Source organism: Pelmatolapia mariae, linkage group LG7 (assembly GCF_036321145.2).
Source record: "Pelmatolapia mariae isolate MD_Pm_ZW linkage group LG7, Pm_UMD_F_2, whole genome shotgun sequence".
Classification (NCBI taxonomy): domain Eukaryota; kingdom Metazoa; phylum Chordata; class Actinopteri; order Cichliformes; family Cichlidae; genus Pelmatolapia; species Pelmatolapia mariae.
The window spans coordinates 51,638,714-51,654,613 of record NC_086233.1 but is presented as its reverse complement, the minus strand read 5'-3'; the positions used below and the strand labels follow the sequence as shown (position 1 = coordinate 51,654,613).

At 43.0% G+C, this 15,900-nt stretch overlaps 1 protein-coding gene across 9 annotated transcripts in view; it reads left to right on the top strand.

The window, feature by feature from the left end:
• Positions 1 to 1,486: 1,486 nt before the first annotated feature.
• The window catches only part of LOC134631351 (mothers against decapentaplegic homolog 3-like), a 284,592-nt gene continuing 270,178 nt past the window's right edge, over positions 1,487 to 15,900 (top strand). The window contains exons 1-10 of one of the 9 annotated variants that reach the window (XM_063479591.1): positions 1,487 to 1,611; positions 2,863 to 4,043; positions 4,811 to 4,870; positions 5,108 to 5,210; positions 13,331 to 13,405; positions 14,070 to 14,224; positions 14,342 to 14,599; positions 14,689 to 14,778; positions 14,904 to 15,070; positions 15,189 to 15,857. In XM_063479591.1, the coding sequence (XP_063335661.1) occupies positions 3,024 to 4,043; positions 4,811 to 4,870; positions 5,108 to 5,210; positions 13,331 to 13,405; positions 14,070 to 14,224; positions 14,342 to 14,599; positions 14,689 to 14,778; positions 14,904 to 15,070; positions 15,189 to 15,438 (2,178 nt within the window). In that variant the 5' untranslated portion in view covers positions 1,487 to 1,611; positions 2,863 to 3,023 and the 3' untranslated portion in view covers positions 15,439 to 15,857. Of the gene's footprint in view, positions 1,612 to 2,862; positions 4,044 to 4,810; positions 4,871 to 5,107; positions 5,217 to 13,330; positions 13,406 to 14,069; positions 14,225 to 14,341; positions 14,600 to 14,688; positions 14,779 to 14,903; positions 15,071 to 15,188; positions 15,859 to 15,900 lie in introns of those variants that run through there. The other 8 variants (XM_063479590.1, XM_063479592.1, XM_063479595.1 and 5 more) reach the window with 8 other exon arrangements.

Genomic DNA, 15,900 nt, shown 5'->3' with positions numbered 1-15,900 from the left:
GTCTGTACTGAATATTGTTATGTGATGTGTATGTTGTAACCTCTGCTGGGCTCTAGGCCATGTCTCTCTTGGAAAAGAGATTAAAATCTCAATTAGCATTTTACCCGGGTAAATAAAAGACTAAGACACAAATCATATAACTCACAAGAAAACATGGGACTACACAGTTATTCTGAAAAAGGGTTTCATTTAAATCCTTAGTGTTTAGGCATAAGCAATAGCTTCACATTGTTAGTTACAGAAACACAGATAATAAATAGTTTAAGCAAACTAAAAAACAGAAGCAAAGAATATTCCATATCACAAAAACTGATCAGTAGAAGCTTTTCACCTATGATGTTGATTTTATACCCATTAGTATGTTTTCCAGTTAGTTTAAATTTTGTGATGCATCTCTAACAGTATTTAAACAGAAGTTTATCAATGAAAAATCTATCACTATAAATAATTAGGGCTACATTTTTGTTGTTGTTTTTTTAATCCCTATTCCAAAGCGAATTTGTTGTATGATGTATGAGAAAGTATAGCATGGGTGAAGAAGTGGGGGCTTTGTAGTTTCTACCCCTGTCTTGGCAGGTTTTCTGCTGCACCAAATTCATAAACTATAAAATATGTGTAAAATAAAAGAAATAGAGTGTAACTATTAGTTCATGTAAAATATTTATGGTTTTATGTTGCAGTTAACCTTGTTGTACATGAACATTTTAGCAGGTACAGAATCATACACCCCACAATAAACTATTTCCTAAATTTCAGCACACGATTTAAAATTAAACCAAAAACCAAAGTTTACTTTTACAAGAACATCTTTCCAAATACATATTTATTTGATCCAAGTGATACCTCCTCTTTTGCTGCAAGGTAGATAGCAAACATATAGTGGATATATGGTGAGAGTGGGACGTAAACAAAGGCTTCAGGTGCATTATATTATCAACCCATGATTAGAAAGCAGGTATGGGAGGAGTCAGCACTAAAGCTGCGTTCACCGGAGCTACTCATGGAAATGCATTCACCTACACTAGGGGAGCATTAATCACACATACACGTGACATCACTGATCAAGTCACCACTGAAAGCTGCAAACAGTCTGAGTCTAATGGTTGGCTAGTTTTCAGATTATGACATTCGCCCTTGCAACAGTGTTGTAAGATACACTACTATTTCATATTCCTATGCTGGAAACACCGGAACAGCAATCCATCAAGGAACGCGTCATTTTATCAGTAATGCACGTTGATATGGTACTTATATCTTTTAATATGAAGTTTAAAGGTAGACATACCAGTATAACATGTTTCACTATGTCATCAAAGTTTTTTTCTCTAAACACCATGGTGTCAAAATACCATTAGACAAAACAAACACTTATTTTGCATTAAACTGAATATTACTAAGGTATACTCACAAGTGAGAGTGCGATAACGCACATAATCCTCTTAGAAGACTTCAGGTATTAGGTATTATGCTGATCCATTGTGAAGAGTTGTTCTGTGTCCTACATACATAACACTGGCCACTGCAACAGTTTGTTTGTGCCACAATAGCTGACAGTAGAAACCTGTTTTTGGAAATGTTTGCACTTATGATTTTGCAAGATGTTATTCTCTGGTAAGTCTGAACCTTTTTGTTCTCTTTGGATAAAGCAATTAGATTGGCTCCTTGCTTTAAATTTTGCATCACAACTCTAGCCTTCCATGTTGTGCAGAAACCAGCATTTTGCAAAGAAAGTAACTGTAGCACTTTATAAATGGATCTATGAATACAGAATAATAATTTGATGATCTGCTGAATTTGTTCGTTTTCTTGCTTTCAAAGAAATAAACAGTCTCTGATATTTATGGTTGTTTTATTTTAATGGAGAGACACACAATATCAACAAAAACTCCAGAAAAAAATGACAGAACAAATTAGCCACTCTTTTGTTGCCTTGTATGTTTTGGATCATTGTCATGCTGGAAGACCCATCCACAACCTCTCTTCAGTGTTCTAGCTGAGGCAAGGAAATTCTTGTCCAAGATTTTGTGGTACGCAGCCCCGTCCTTTGATCCCTCGATGAGAGGATCTCTCCTGTACCCAAAACATAATGTTTCCACCACCGTGTTTGACTGTGGGGATGGTGTTCTTAGGGTCATACTCAAAATTTATTTTCCTTCAAACAAATTGAGTCGAGTTGATGCCAAAGAGCTTGATGTTTATTTCATCTGACCACAGCAATTTATCCCAAGCCTTCTTTAAATCATTTAGATCTTCACTGGCAAACTTCACACGAGCCTATACATGTGGCTTCTTTATTAGAGTTACTTTGAAGCTCCACACAGAGGGTGATTGAGGGTCATTTTCTATGTCTTACATTTCCTAATAATCACATCAACAGTTGTCACCTTCCCACCAAGCTTTTTGCTGATGGTCTTGTAGCCCATTCCTGCCTTGTGCAGGTCTGTAATCTTGCTCCTGACATTCTTTGACAGCACTTTACTCTTTAGCCTGTGGGAATGCAGAGGTTGGAATGGAAGAAACTGATTATGTGGACGATTGTGCTTCATGCACATAACTATTTAAGATCAGAAGTATCAAATCTTTATTTCGCTCAGTGACATGCAAATGACTTTATAACCTTTATGTAATGTGTTTTGTTTGATATTCTGTCTCTCTTTGTTAAATTAAAACTACCATAAAAAACAGATTTAATTTCGTTGTAAGTGAGCAAACAAATAATTGTTTTCCCCATGATAATACTATGACACATAATAATGGATAAATTTTAGTTATGAATAGTCCAAATGCCTTGAGATACGTGTATACTATTAATATCCTTTCCAAATGCAATTTTATCCCTGTTTTTCCTTTACTGTACTATAGACTGGGTATTCCATGGATTTGAAGATGTGAAATGAGTCACATCGCTGGAGTTTTGAATTCTGCCACCCCATGGTCTTCTGGGGAGAGAACTGGATTCCACCAAATTGTATTTATGCACCTTATTTCAACCTAGCCAAAAGCAACACTGCTGCTGGAGAAAAATGTATTGTACCAGAAGGAAGCGACTGCAGCTGAGCCGAGTTCTTTTTCTCCTCTCTGGGGTTTTCCTCTGTACCCTCTACCAGCTGACCATCAGCACTAGACTGTACGAGCCTTTGGCAATGCCTCAGATTGCACAGGATAGTGGGGAAGGTTCAGCAGAGGGGGTTGAGGAGATTACAGATCTGGGAAAGGCTCTATCTACAGCATATGATTTAGAGCAAACTGAGCAAACAAACATAACGTATGATGTCCATAATGCAACTACAACTTCAGTATCCACAACATCTACCACTACTGAATTGCCATTATTGCCAACAACAAATCGGACTCTTGTGCATTGCATCTATGTGGCACCTGAACTTCAGGAGACACCCACGCCAGCTCCTCCTACAACTACCGTCCCACCAGCCTTTCCGGGTGAAGCACCACATATGAAGGGTGATTACCCAGAGGACATTTTTTCAATCGAAGATCGCAGACGTGGCTGGGTGATCCTTCACATTATTGGGATGATGTACATGTTTGTGTCACTTGCAATTGTGTGTGATGAGTTTTTTGTTCCTGCTCTCGGGGTAATCACAAACAAGTTGGCAATCTCTGATGATGTGGCTGGAGCCACCTTCATGGCCGCCGGAGGTTCTGCCCCTGAGCTTTTTACCTCTTTGATAGGAGTCTTCATTGCCCACAGCAACGTGGGTATTGGCACAATTGTGGGCTCAGCAGTTTTCAACATTTTGTTTGTGATTGGAATGTGTGCTTTGTTTTCTCGGGAGATTCTCCATCTGACCTGGTGGCCTCTATTCAGAGATGTGTCATTCTACATACTTGGCCTCATCTTTCTAATTATCTTCTTCCTGGATAATGTCATAATGTGGTGGGAGAGCATGATGCTGGTGGCTTGTTACACTGTCTATGTCATTTTCATGAAGTTTAATGTGCAAATAGAGCGAGCATTCAAGACCCAACTCCACAAACACAAGAGCATTGTCAAAGTTATTGCTGTAGAGGAACCTGACAAGGTAAGATCTCCTATTAAAGAATTCATCAAAGCTCTTATCCTCGGTCAGACAACTAGTAAGTCTGTTGTTTGATATCTATATTGAAAAGTTTTCTCCGTTTTCACCCAAACCCATGAACTACTGGTAACAGAAAACAACCCAATGAAACTTTTGAAGAGCTAGGTATACTAGCTAGGTATTAATGCATTCCTGCTGGAGAGACACAAATTAGCAGATTTTAAGATATTTAACTAGTAGAGGTTTTTGTAGGGATTATTATTAGCAACTAGAAAGCAGTTTCATCACATGATATATACGTAATTTTTTATAAAAACAAAAACACCCCAAAGCTAATCAGCTGCAGCAAATGAATGCTTTCCAGAGTTATAGCTCCTTTAGCATCCATGTATAGCGTGTCCAAACCTAAACAGTGTGACTGAGGCTTAACTTACACCACGTAAAGGGTTTAAGGGTTTGTTCATACTCAGGGTTTTTGAGGGTGGGACTCCCAAAAAGAAAACGTTTTATTCTTTGTTGAAAATGCTATTTCATATCATTTAGAATCATTAATAATTATTTTATGGGGATAATGGATACAATAAAAAAATACTGTCATCCTCTGCATTTAAAAAAAATTTATATCTGACATCATCAAGTCAGGCAGCGTGTGCAATGAGTGAACTAGTAATGCATTAAATTATAGCACTAATATAAAATCTACCAGAATGAACTTTGTTTTATCTCTGTCGCTGAATGATCATCACTGAACAAAACATTGTTGCACACAGACTAATGGGAACGGTGAGGATAATGCCCCTCCTGCTCCAGATGACAAGAATCATTTAAAGGTAAAAATCAATTCACCAACCAATAAACTGCAAGAAGAAAGTCACAAAAACCAAAAATCTTTATACCCTTCACACTCACAGTCTTATTTTTTTTTTTAAATAATTAAGACAAGTGCTGGCTCCCTGCACTAGTTAAGAAAAAAACAGCCACTATACCCACTATTGAATGTTTAACAGTGATGTGCTATTATCTGTACAGTGACTAGTTATCATGACCTCAGCCGTCTTTTTCCCCAGTTGAAGCCATCCCTTCAGCGAGGGGGGAGTTCTGCTTCTTTACACAACAGCACAATGAGAAACACCATCTTCCAACTCATGATTCATACATTAGACCCTATAGGTAATGGTGAGTACTATTTGATAGCTGTGAATACTGTTTGATGACTGATAACTGTGCACCAAGTGCTTTTATAATAGTTGTCTGAGTACTATGTCCTTCTCATTCTAAAATGGATTAGCAAAGTGTCCCACATGAAGGCAGCACTAAGTCCAGATTGATACTAAGCAGATAAATACCTACCCCAGTCTGTAGAGGGATCCATTTAGAGGCCTGTAGGAGAACATGAAGAATATCACCAGGGTATAGCTGCAATACACTCTAAGAAAAAGTCAGTAAGTGCATGATGACGGGGTTTTCTTTCTCTTAAATTAGTTAAAATGCAATGATTTAGAAGATGTAATATAAGCTGGGTTGACAGTGTGATGATGGGCTGACCTATCCAGATTTCACATTTGAGAAAATGGTTACAAAGGTTATCTTGTGGCATAATTCTGTTGATAAATGTAAGTGTCATCTGGCTACCTGTCACAATTTAATGCTATATGTATGCCCCAATTTGTGGTCCTGCTTATACCAGTGCACATTTCTTCTCCTTAGGCTTCAGGGTAGCACTGCAGCAGCACAATAATTAGCATTTGAATCTGCCTATTCAATTCAATTCAATTTTATTTATATAGCGCCAAATCACAACAACAGTCCCCTCAAGGCACTTTATATTATAAGGTAGACCCTCCAATAATACATACAGAGAAAAACCCAACAATCAAATGACCCCCTATGAGCAAGCACTTTGGCAACAGTGGGAAGGAAAAACTCCCTTTTAACAGGAAGAAACCTCTGGCAGAACCAGGCTCAGGGAGGGGCGGCCATCTGCTGCGGTGAGAAAAGGAAGACAGGATGAAAGACATGCTGTGGAAGAGAGACAGAGATTAATAACAAGTACGATTCAATGCAGAGAGGTCTATTAACACATAGTGAGTGAAAAAGGTGACTAAAAAGGAAAAACTTGATGCATCATGGGAGTCCCCCAGCAGCCTATGCCTATTGCAGCATAACTAAGGGAGGATTCAGGGTCACCTGATCCAGCCCTAACTATATGCTTTAGCAAAAAGGAATGTTTTAAGCCTAATCTTAAAAGTAGAGATAGTGTCTGTCTCCCCTGCCTAACATCAAGATCAGAGCTAACCTACATGAACTCTGCATCAACTGTGTTTTCACACTTGTAGTTCATTTACTCTGGTCCGAATCACTTGATGAGTTTGTAAACGTGTACCTTTTCCCCATGTTTGGTTTGTTTTCACACAGAGAAAAATCCAAGTGATCTCCAAGTGAACCAAAATATGTCAGTATAAATCAAGCGTTATCAGGTCTATCTGGTATGCTCGTTTCCACATTGTAAAGCATCGCGACAATGTGATTGGTCACTTGCAATATTGATGTAGGAACAACACCAACACCGCAATATCAGATCGAGCGTGAGAATATTCAGCCTGCTTATTGGCCAGATGTGTCTGGGGTGGGAATAACAACAGTAAAAACAGGAAGAAGGTGTTGTGTTCTGGACTATTTTTGTTCTAAATGTATCTTCATTTCATAGCTAGTTGTTAGCTCGTACAGACCCTTGCACATCTATAGTACCTTTCCGCTTTTAGAATACAAAGCATTCATGGCTAAAGGGAATTTTCAGCTCAAACGTATAACATATACATGGCTTGAATCACTGTAGGATCACATTCACACCATAAACAAACTTCAAGGAGTTCATTTGCACCAAGACCACCTCCTCTAAATGCTCTTGGTGTGGTTACTGTGTTCACATCTGCACAAACATACTGCCCGAAGGGGGGAAATGAACCAGAGTTTGATTTCCATCCATCCATCTTCATCCGCTTTATCCGGGGCCGGGTCGCGGGGGCAGCAGCCTAAAAAGAGAAGCCCAGACCTCCCTCTCCCCAGCCACCTCCTCCAGCTTATCCGGGGGAACACCAAGGTGTTCCCAGGCCAGCCGAGAGATATAATCTCTCCAGCGTGTCCTGGGTCTGCCCCGGAGCCTCCTCCCGGTGGGACATGCCCGGAACACCAGGAGGCGCCCAGGAGGCATCCTTGTCAGATGCCCAAACCACCTCAACTGGCTCCTTTCGATGTGGAGGAGCAGCGGCTCTACTCTGAGCCCCTCCTGGATTGCTGAACTTCTCACCCTATCTCTAAGGGAGAGGCCAGCCACCCTACGGAGGAAGCTCATTTCCATGTATGTATCTGCGATCTCGTTCTTTCGGTCACTACCCACAGCTCATGGCCATAAGTGAGGGTAGGGACGTAGATCGACCGGTAAATTGAGAGCTTCGCTTTTACGCTCAGCTCCCTCTTCACCACGACGGACCGGTGCTGCGTCCGCATCACTGCAGCCGCAGCACCAATCCGTCTGTCAATCTCCGGCTCCCTTCTCCCATCACTCGCGAACAAGACCCCGAGATACTTGAACTCCTCCACTTGGGGCACGAACTCATCCCTGACCCGGAGTGGGCACTCCACCCTTTTCCGGCTGAGAACCATGGCCTCAGATTTGGAGGTGCTGATCCTCATTCCCGCTGCTTCACACTCGGCTGCGAACTGTTCCAGTGTGAGCTGGAGGCCTTCACCCGATGAAGCCAACAGAACCACATCATCTGCGAAAAGCAGAGATAAGATTCCGAGGCCACCGAAGTGAAAGCCCTCCGCCACTTGGCTGTGCCTAGAAATCCTGTCCATAAAAATTATGAACAGAATCGGTGACAAAGGGCAGCCCTGGCGGAGCCCATCACCCACCGGGAACGAGTCCGACTTATTGCCGGCAATGCGAACCAAGCTCTTGCAACAGTTGTATAGGGATCGAATGGCCCGTAGCAATGGGCCAGACACCCAATACTCTCGTATCACCTCCCACAGGACACCCCGAGGGACACGGTCGAATGCCTTCTCCAAGTCCACAAAACACATGTAGACTGGTTGGGCAAACTCCCATGCACCCTCAAGTATCCTTGAGAGGATAAAGAGCTGGTCCAGTGTTCCGCGACCAGGACGAAAACCGCATTGCTCCTCCTGTATCCGAGGTTTGACTAGCGGACGAACTCTCCTTTCCAGCACCCTGGCATAGACTTTCCCAGGGAGGCTGAGGAGTGTGATCCCCCTGTAGTTGGAACACACCCTCCGGTCTCCCTTCTTAAAGATGGGGACCACCACCCCGGTCTGCCAGTCCAGGGGTACTGCCCCTGATTTCCAAGCAACATTGTAGAGGCGTGTCAACCAGGACAGCCGTACAACGTCCAGAGCCTTCAGGAACTCGGGCGGACCTCATCCACACCAGGGGCTCTGCCACCAAGGAGTTGTTTAACTGCCTCACTGACCTCGCCTCCAGAAATTGGCGGGTCATTCCCCTCATCCCCAGACTCTGCTTCCTCCTCGGAAGATGTGTCAGTGGGATTAAGGAGGTCCTCGAAGTATTCCTTCCACCGCCTGACAATTTTCTCAGTTGAAGTCAGCAGCGCTCCGCCAGCACTATACACAGTGCAGGTAGAGCACCGCTGAGACCCTGAGACGCCTGACGGTTTGTCAGAATCTCTTCGAGGCAGTCCGAAAGTCTTTTTCAATGGCCTCTCCAAACTCCTCCCACACCCGAGTTTTTGCTTCAGCCACTGCCCGAGCCGCATTCCGCTTGGCCTGTCGATACCTGTCGGCTGCCTCCGGAGTCCCACAGGCTAACCAAGCCCGATAGGACTCCTTCTTCAGCCTGGTGGGTATGGGTGGCTCCCTTCACCTCTGGTGTCCACCATTTGGTTCGGGGATTACCACCACGGCAGGCACCAACCACCTTGAGGCCGCAGCTCAATGCAGCAGCTTCGGCAATGGAGACGCTGAACATGGTCCATTCGGACTCAATGTCCCCAATCTCCCTCGGAATGCTGTTGAGGCTCTGCCGGAGGTATGCATTGAAGATCTCGCGGACTGGGGCCTCTGCTAGACGTTCCCAGCACACCCTCACTGTGCGTTTAGGTGCACCGGGTCTGTCCAGCATCCTCCCCCGCCACCTGATCCAACTCACCACCAGGTGGTGATCAGTTGACAACTCATCCCCTCTCTTTACCCGAGTGTCCAAAACATATGGTCGCAGGTCTGGTGATACGATTACAAAATCGATCATCGACCGATTGGTGCCACGTGCACTTATGGACACTCTTATGTTCGAACAAGGTGTTCGTTATGGCCAAACTGTGATTTGCACAGAAGTCCAATAACAAAACATCGCTCGGGTTCAGATCAGGGAGGCCGTTCCTCCCAATCACGCACCTCCAGGTCTCGCTGTCGTTACCCACGTGAGCATTGAAGTCTCCCAGCAGGACAACAGAGTCTCCAGGTGAAGCACCTTCCAGCACCCCACCCAGGGACTCTAAGAAGGCTGGGTACTCTGAACTGCCACTCGGCGCATAAGCGCAGATGACAGTCAGGACCAATGTTCCCTCTAATTTTTCATGTGTCTGAGCGAACGCACAAACCTCCTGAGCGATCCCTTGGACCACTGTGAGCGACAGCAGACGTGTGCACTGTGGTCACGGCAGCATCGAATCCATCCAAGTTACATGGTTTATTAAAATAATCAAATTACAGCATTTACATTTATGTTAGACTACTTATAATTAACTGCTTTAGCCCACTTACAATGAAAATTTAAAAAAAATCTTGTTCATGACCTGTGTAGTATGTTAACACTATTGGAAGTAAAAATAACTTGAACTCCAATTTTGAAAACAAAACTTTCTTTTTTTTTTTTTTTTAATAAAGCTCTGACTTGTATTATGAGTATGAGTCTTTGGTGTGGGAGAGAGTCCTGTAACTCTGTCTGCAAAATACAGTATATAATGACCAATGTTGGGCAATTAATTATATAGTTACTTCTTCAAACAACAAAGTTTATTGCAGCTGTTTACCTAAAAATGCAGCCAAGGCGTTTTTTAAATAAACATTTCAAACTATTTACAGAACAATCAGGCGTTCTGCATCAAATCTGATGCCACACAAATTATTTGTGCCACTCCAAAAAATAATTTCTGTCCGCTATGAGATAAAGGAGAACAACAGCCTGATACCTGCAGGCCTGACAACAGGAGATGTATCACTCCTGTAACACCTGTAACATTCAGTAGTCGCCTCATTGTTCTGACAAAACTATTGACTACACTTTACACTAACTACACAAGATTTGCGCTAAACGTGGCAAAACGCCGTTTTTACCGTTTATTCCCGCAGTAAATATAAACAACGATAGTATTCAGGAAGAAAACCAAACATTGCAGATATTTTTATCATAACTCTGGTTTTACGTGGCCTATCAACACAATTTAAAAACTGGTATAAAGTCCACACTTTTTCCGTCAATTGTTCCGTCTGTCCTGCTCACATCTCCAATGGTTGTACACGTTGTCATTAACGTGGCTTCACTCCACATCAGCCACGCCGCTGTGCTAGCTAAAACACCGGTGTCGGCACATAAGGACGCTGTCATAGCCTGCCAACAACGACGTTGATTAGCTGCGTATATACGAATGTGAATCGCATCATTGGCTGGACTATGGGATAAGGTGGCATCGTTCTAATCCCATACTGGAGCAGCCAGTCACTTACTGAATAACACTGAAAAACAGAATTGTTAACATATTTACTTTAATTTCAATTCAGGTTAGATTTTTTTTGTGCGCAACTCTGCGCAGAGACCGTGCCAGCAGTGCGCAATTGCGCACGCGCGCAGCTTAGAGGGAACATTGGTCAGGACCCGTTCTCCGACCCTAAGGCGCAGGGAACAAACCCTCTCATCCACCGGGAAAAACCCCAACGTACCGGCAGCAAGCCGAGGGGATATTAGAATACCCACCCCAGCCCGCCCCCTCTCACCAGGGGCAACTCCAGACTGAGACAGAGTCCAGCCCCTCTCAAGGAGAATGGTTCCAGAGACCAAGCCATGCGTAGAGGTGAGCCCGACTATATCTAGCCAGTACCTCTCAACCTCACGTACTAACTCAGGCTCCTTCCCCACCAGAGAGGTGACATTCCATGTCCCGATTGCCAGGCTTGGCAGCCGGGGATCGGTCCGCCAGGGCCTCCGCTCTTGGCCGCCGCCCGGCACACAATGCACCCGACCCCTATGGCGCCTCCTGCGGGTGGTGGGTCTGCGGGAGGATGGGCCCATGTCCCCTTTTCGGGCTGTGCCCGGCCTGGCCCCATGGACTAAGGCCTGGCCACCAGACGTTCGCCCTCGGGCACCCTCCCCAGGCCTGGCTCCAAGGCGGGGCCCCGGTAACCCTATCCCAGGCAGAGTAAACTGTTCCCTCGATGTTTTCTTCATTAGGGTCTTCTGAATCGCTCTCTGTCTGGTCCCTCACCTAGGACCAATTTGCCATCGGAGACCCTACCAGGGGGCAAAAGCCCCCAGACAACATAGCCCCTGGGATCCCTGGGACACACAAACCCCTCCACCACGATAAGGTAGCGATTCACGGAGAGGCAGAGTTTGATTTAAATGGGCTAAACACAGCAGGCATGAAAACACCCTGAGATCCATCAAAGAAACATCAGTGACTTAAGTAATTCTGTCAAGCAAAAATTTTTAGTCAATCAAACCTTTTCTCATGTCTGGGGAGCACTATTAATAGAAATACTCTAGACTGTTATTATGTACCTTGGGATGGGTGTATTTAGTCCAAAATATGAGAAGTTGAAAAACTGACTGCTGACGCTGTCTTTCTGTGGTTTTTGCTGTACTACTGGTAATATTAATATTAGTTTATTCTGATTTCGTATTAGTTCTTTGGGTTTGGTTGTCGTGTTTATTATCCCTACCTGTGTCTTCCCTCTGTGCTCCGTTCGGGTCCCTGGGTTTTGTGTTGTAAAATAGTCTGTGTGTTTCCTGTTTTACTTTGTAGGTCTGTGTTTCGTTATGTCCATGAGTCCCAGCTGTGTGCCCACCTGTTCCTCGTTTCCTTATGTGCCTGCCAGTGTATTTTAGTCCCTGTCAGTTAGTTCTTGTTGTCGCGTCGTTAACGTCGGTTCCCCTCTTGTGCTGTGTGTTCTCTCGTGAGTTGTATTCTTGGATTCCCAGTTTAGTTTGTTATTATTTTGTATTCTTTCCAAGCCTGCATTAAAGCAGAGTTTTTGAGTTCACGGTTTTCCAGCGGACTCACGTTTCCAGTATATCGTGCAGCTGTGGGATTACTGCCAGGGCATAATCCTCGCTAAGTACACACCCAAGAAGCTCACCCAGGTAGTTTTTTTTGACAACTTTTTGTCATTTTCTACCTGCACAGTCGGTTTGTTGGACATCAACAGATTAAAACAACTGATAACAGCTCTGAGAGCCAGGATTTGTTTTGAATTATTCGGCATGGGCAGTCCGGGCGAGGAAGATTCAGCTGCCCTTCTGGAAACCCTCGCCACCTGGTATTTGCAGCGTCAGCATCTTTTTTCGTCACTGTTTATAGCCAAATCGTTCAATCCACCCCTGAAAACGACATTGTACCCTCACCATCGTCACCCTACCACACTTCCACTCTCCCCTGCAGTATCGACTGGAGCAGTTTTCGGAACAGCCACAGGGTGGCCTGCATTTTGGGTCCAATTCCTGCCTGCCACACGGCACACCATGACACTTTGTTTATCCCCCCTTTTCATCATAGCAATTTATTAGTGTGCCGTATTTGCAATCAAACTAAGACAAGAAGTTTACTATAAAACAAAAGAAAAATAAGTAGCCCAAACTTAAACACTGATTATCCAAAAAGTAAATTAAACTATTAAGAAAACAATTCTGTAGTACATCCATTGTGGGCTCCTCACCATTATGACCTAACACGCATTGCTTCTGGAAAGTAGCTCCCACTCCAGGAAATGACAATTAATTTAGTATTTAACTGATATTTAACTTATAGTAGTTCTCAATCTAAAGTGCAGTCTGATGAAAAGATGAGCAATAAGTTAATCAGATACAAATCTTAACCACCAACATTTTCAATCAGGCTCTCTTTAGGGTTTCATGACTAATATAGCAGCAATATACACATAATGAATCTAAATTAAAAGCACTTTGTACTGTGTTTAGGGCCCTCCGTGTGACATCTGTGATTCTAATTTTATTTCGCCTCTTTGTGTGTTTGTAGGGAAATTTAAGGAGAAAGCTGAAACTCTGAACAGCATGGCAAGAAGGAAATCAGACGCTAAAGACAAAAGTGAAGGTAACATTGAAGGATGTGAGCGTCATTCACTGACTAGAGACTGACACCTGCTTAGTATCATTACCAATAGCTGGTCTGCAAAGCATTAAAATCACATGCGCAAAATGACTTAAAAAATAAAATAGGTTTTCTTGTTCAACATCAGTAGATGTCGCTATATGCCAACTATCATAATAAAACAACAGATTTCACTACACATAAAACTTAATTATTGGAAAATTGTCAGAAAAACATGGTGAGCAGCCCTCTCCACCGTCATCACAGCTTTCCTTATGAATGTAAGGAAGTATTAACGAATTTTTCACACTCCATCTTCTCTGCATCACACATTGGCCAAGGTGGTTAGCAAGACAAAACTCATCTGTTAGGATGCTAAATCACTGAAGTGTGTTTACTTGTTAATGCTAGCTTTATGTGTTTTTGTTTTTTTTTTATTTGACAGACATGTCAAATTGCATGTACAAACCAAGTGCATATAACTATGCAGAGAACTCAAGGAATATATAGGTATATAGCTATGAAGACAGTGAGTGAATTCATCTAATGCACTGACTGCAGTTCTTCCTGTAATCAGTCCTGAAGTCTTAAATGAAATTAAAGTCTTCCAGATAACTGCATAAGGGCCCACAGTTAATAAGCAAACTCTTTGGGATTCCTTTCACAGATGGTGAGGAAAAAACTGAGCAGAGCAAAGAGCCAGAACCAACCCCAGCTGCAGAAGAAGAAAAGAAGGAGCAGCCAGAGGACAAGAAGGTACTCTCCAACCATGTCCTGGTGGCTTTCAAAAAGCCCAGAAGTCAGTCTTTGATTCCTGTCTATGTAAGAGTCAATGCACAGATCAATGATACAACTTGTGGGCACCTGCTTCTTTAGGATGGTTTGACTTTTGTTTCTTTTTATCATATTTTTTTAATTGCGGTATCTTTCCTACTTCAGGAAGATGTACCAGCAAAAGATGATGGGTCAGGAGAGTCAGACGACTCTGAGAGCGACGAAGAGGACAGCGATGATGAAAGTGATGAGTCCAGTGAAGATGAGGATGATGATGAGGATAAAGACGAAGAAGAAGATGAAAAAGACGATGAACCTCTGTCTTTAGAATGGCCCGATACACGTCGAAAGCAAGCAACCTACCTCTTCCTGTTGCCCATAGTTTTCCCTCTGTGGCTTACCGTCCCAGATGTTCGCAACCCGGTGAGAGATACCATAATATTTCTGATATCAGCTGTGGTAATTTAAATCATGCTGCATTTTGCTTTTCCATAACTCACTTTGTCCTATAGAAATCCAGAAAATTCTTTGTTGTCACCTTCCTGGGCTCTATTCTGTGGATTGCTATCTTCTCGTACCTCATGGTGTGGTGGGCCCATCAGGTCAGTTACTTTAGATGCAAATGCTCTGCTTTGTTTCCTGTTGATGTGCATTGACACACAGTATCGCTTAAAAGATCTGTGTAAACTAAAAGCTGATCACCTAAAAATCTTGTTCATCTTCCTAGGTGGGTGAGACTATTGGCATCTCAGAGGAAATTATGGGCCTGACTATCCTGGCTGCGGGGACCTCCATCCCTGACCTCATTACCAGTGTGATTGTGGCTCGTAAAGGCCTGGGAGACATGGCTGTGTCTAGCTCTGTGGGCAGTAACATCTTTGACATCACTGTGGGGTGAGCCTCTATAGCTGGATCGTCATCAATTTCGTTTTTAAAGCTGCTTAACACAAACTTTAATAATTCCTTTCTCTCCCTTTTCTTTATGTTTTTTCACTATCATTTTATTTAAAAGTCTCCCAGTCCCTTGGCTCCTGTACTCAGCCATCCATAGTTTTGGTCCAGTGGCTGTCAGCAGCAATGGGCTCTTTTGTGCCATTGTGCTGCTCTTCCTCATGCTCCTCTTTGTCATCATCTCCATTGCTTCCTGTAAATGGAAGATGAATAAGGTGCTGGGTTTCACCATGTTCCTCCTCTACTTTATCTTCTTGGTGCTCAGTGTTATGTTGGAAGATCGTATCATCATCTGCCCAGTTTCCATCTAATTCTTTCTGCTGAACTGTTAACCTTTTTGGGAAAGGATCTCACGAGCATAGACCTGGATATCTATAGGAAACATTCAGAAAGCTACGTGCTCTGCATTGTTACCAGTGAAGTGTCTGGTATGTCAGCAGCAATAAAGCGTTTTCTAGAACCTGATACTCACTTATAGAAATGATGGCAGCTTTTAAATTGATTTTCATAGTACACGTGGAGATGCATGACTACTATCTAATACAGTGTAGATTTTGTGGTGTAAGACCTAATAGAGATGTTAATGGGTTTTTTATGCACTGTCTATGAAATGCAAGTAAAAGTGTTAGTTTGTGGACACATTTTGAAAAATGTAGGCTACTAAATGTGTATTTTGTATCATCGTAAGTAAATAATTTTGTAAGAATCATGATAGAGAACCCTGAGCTTGCTTGAACTTTTTTTTTTTTTCAAAAATCATGAAATCATTGAAA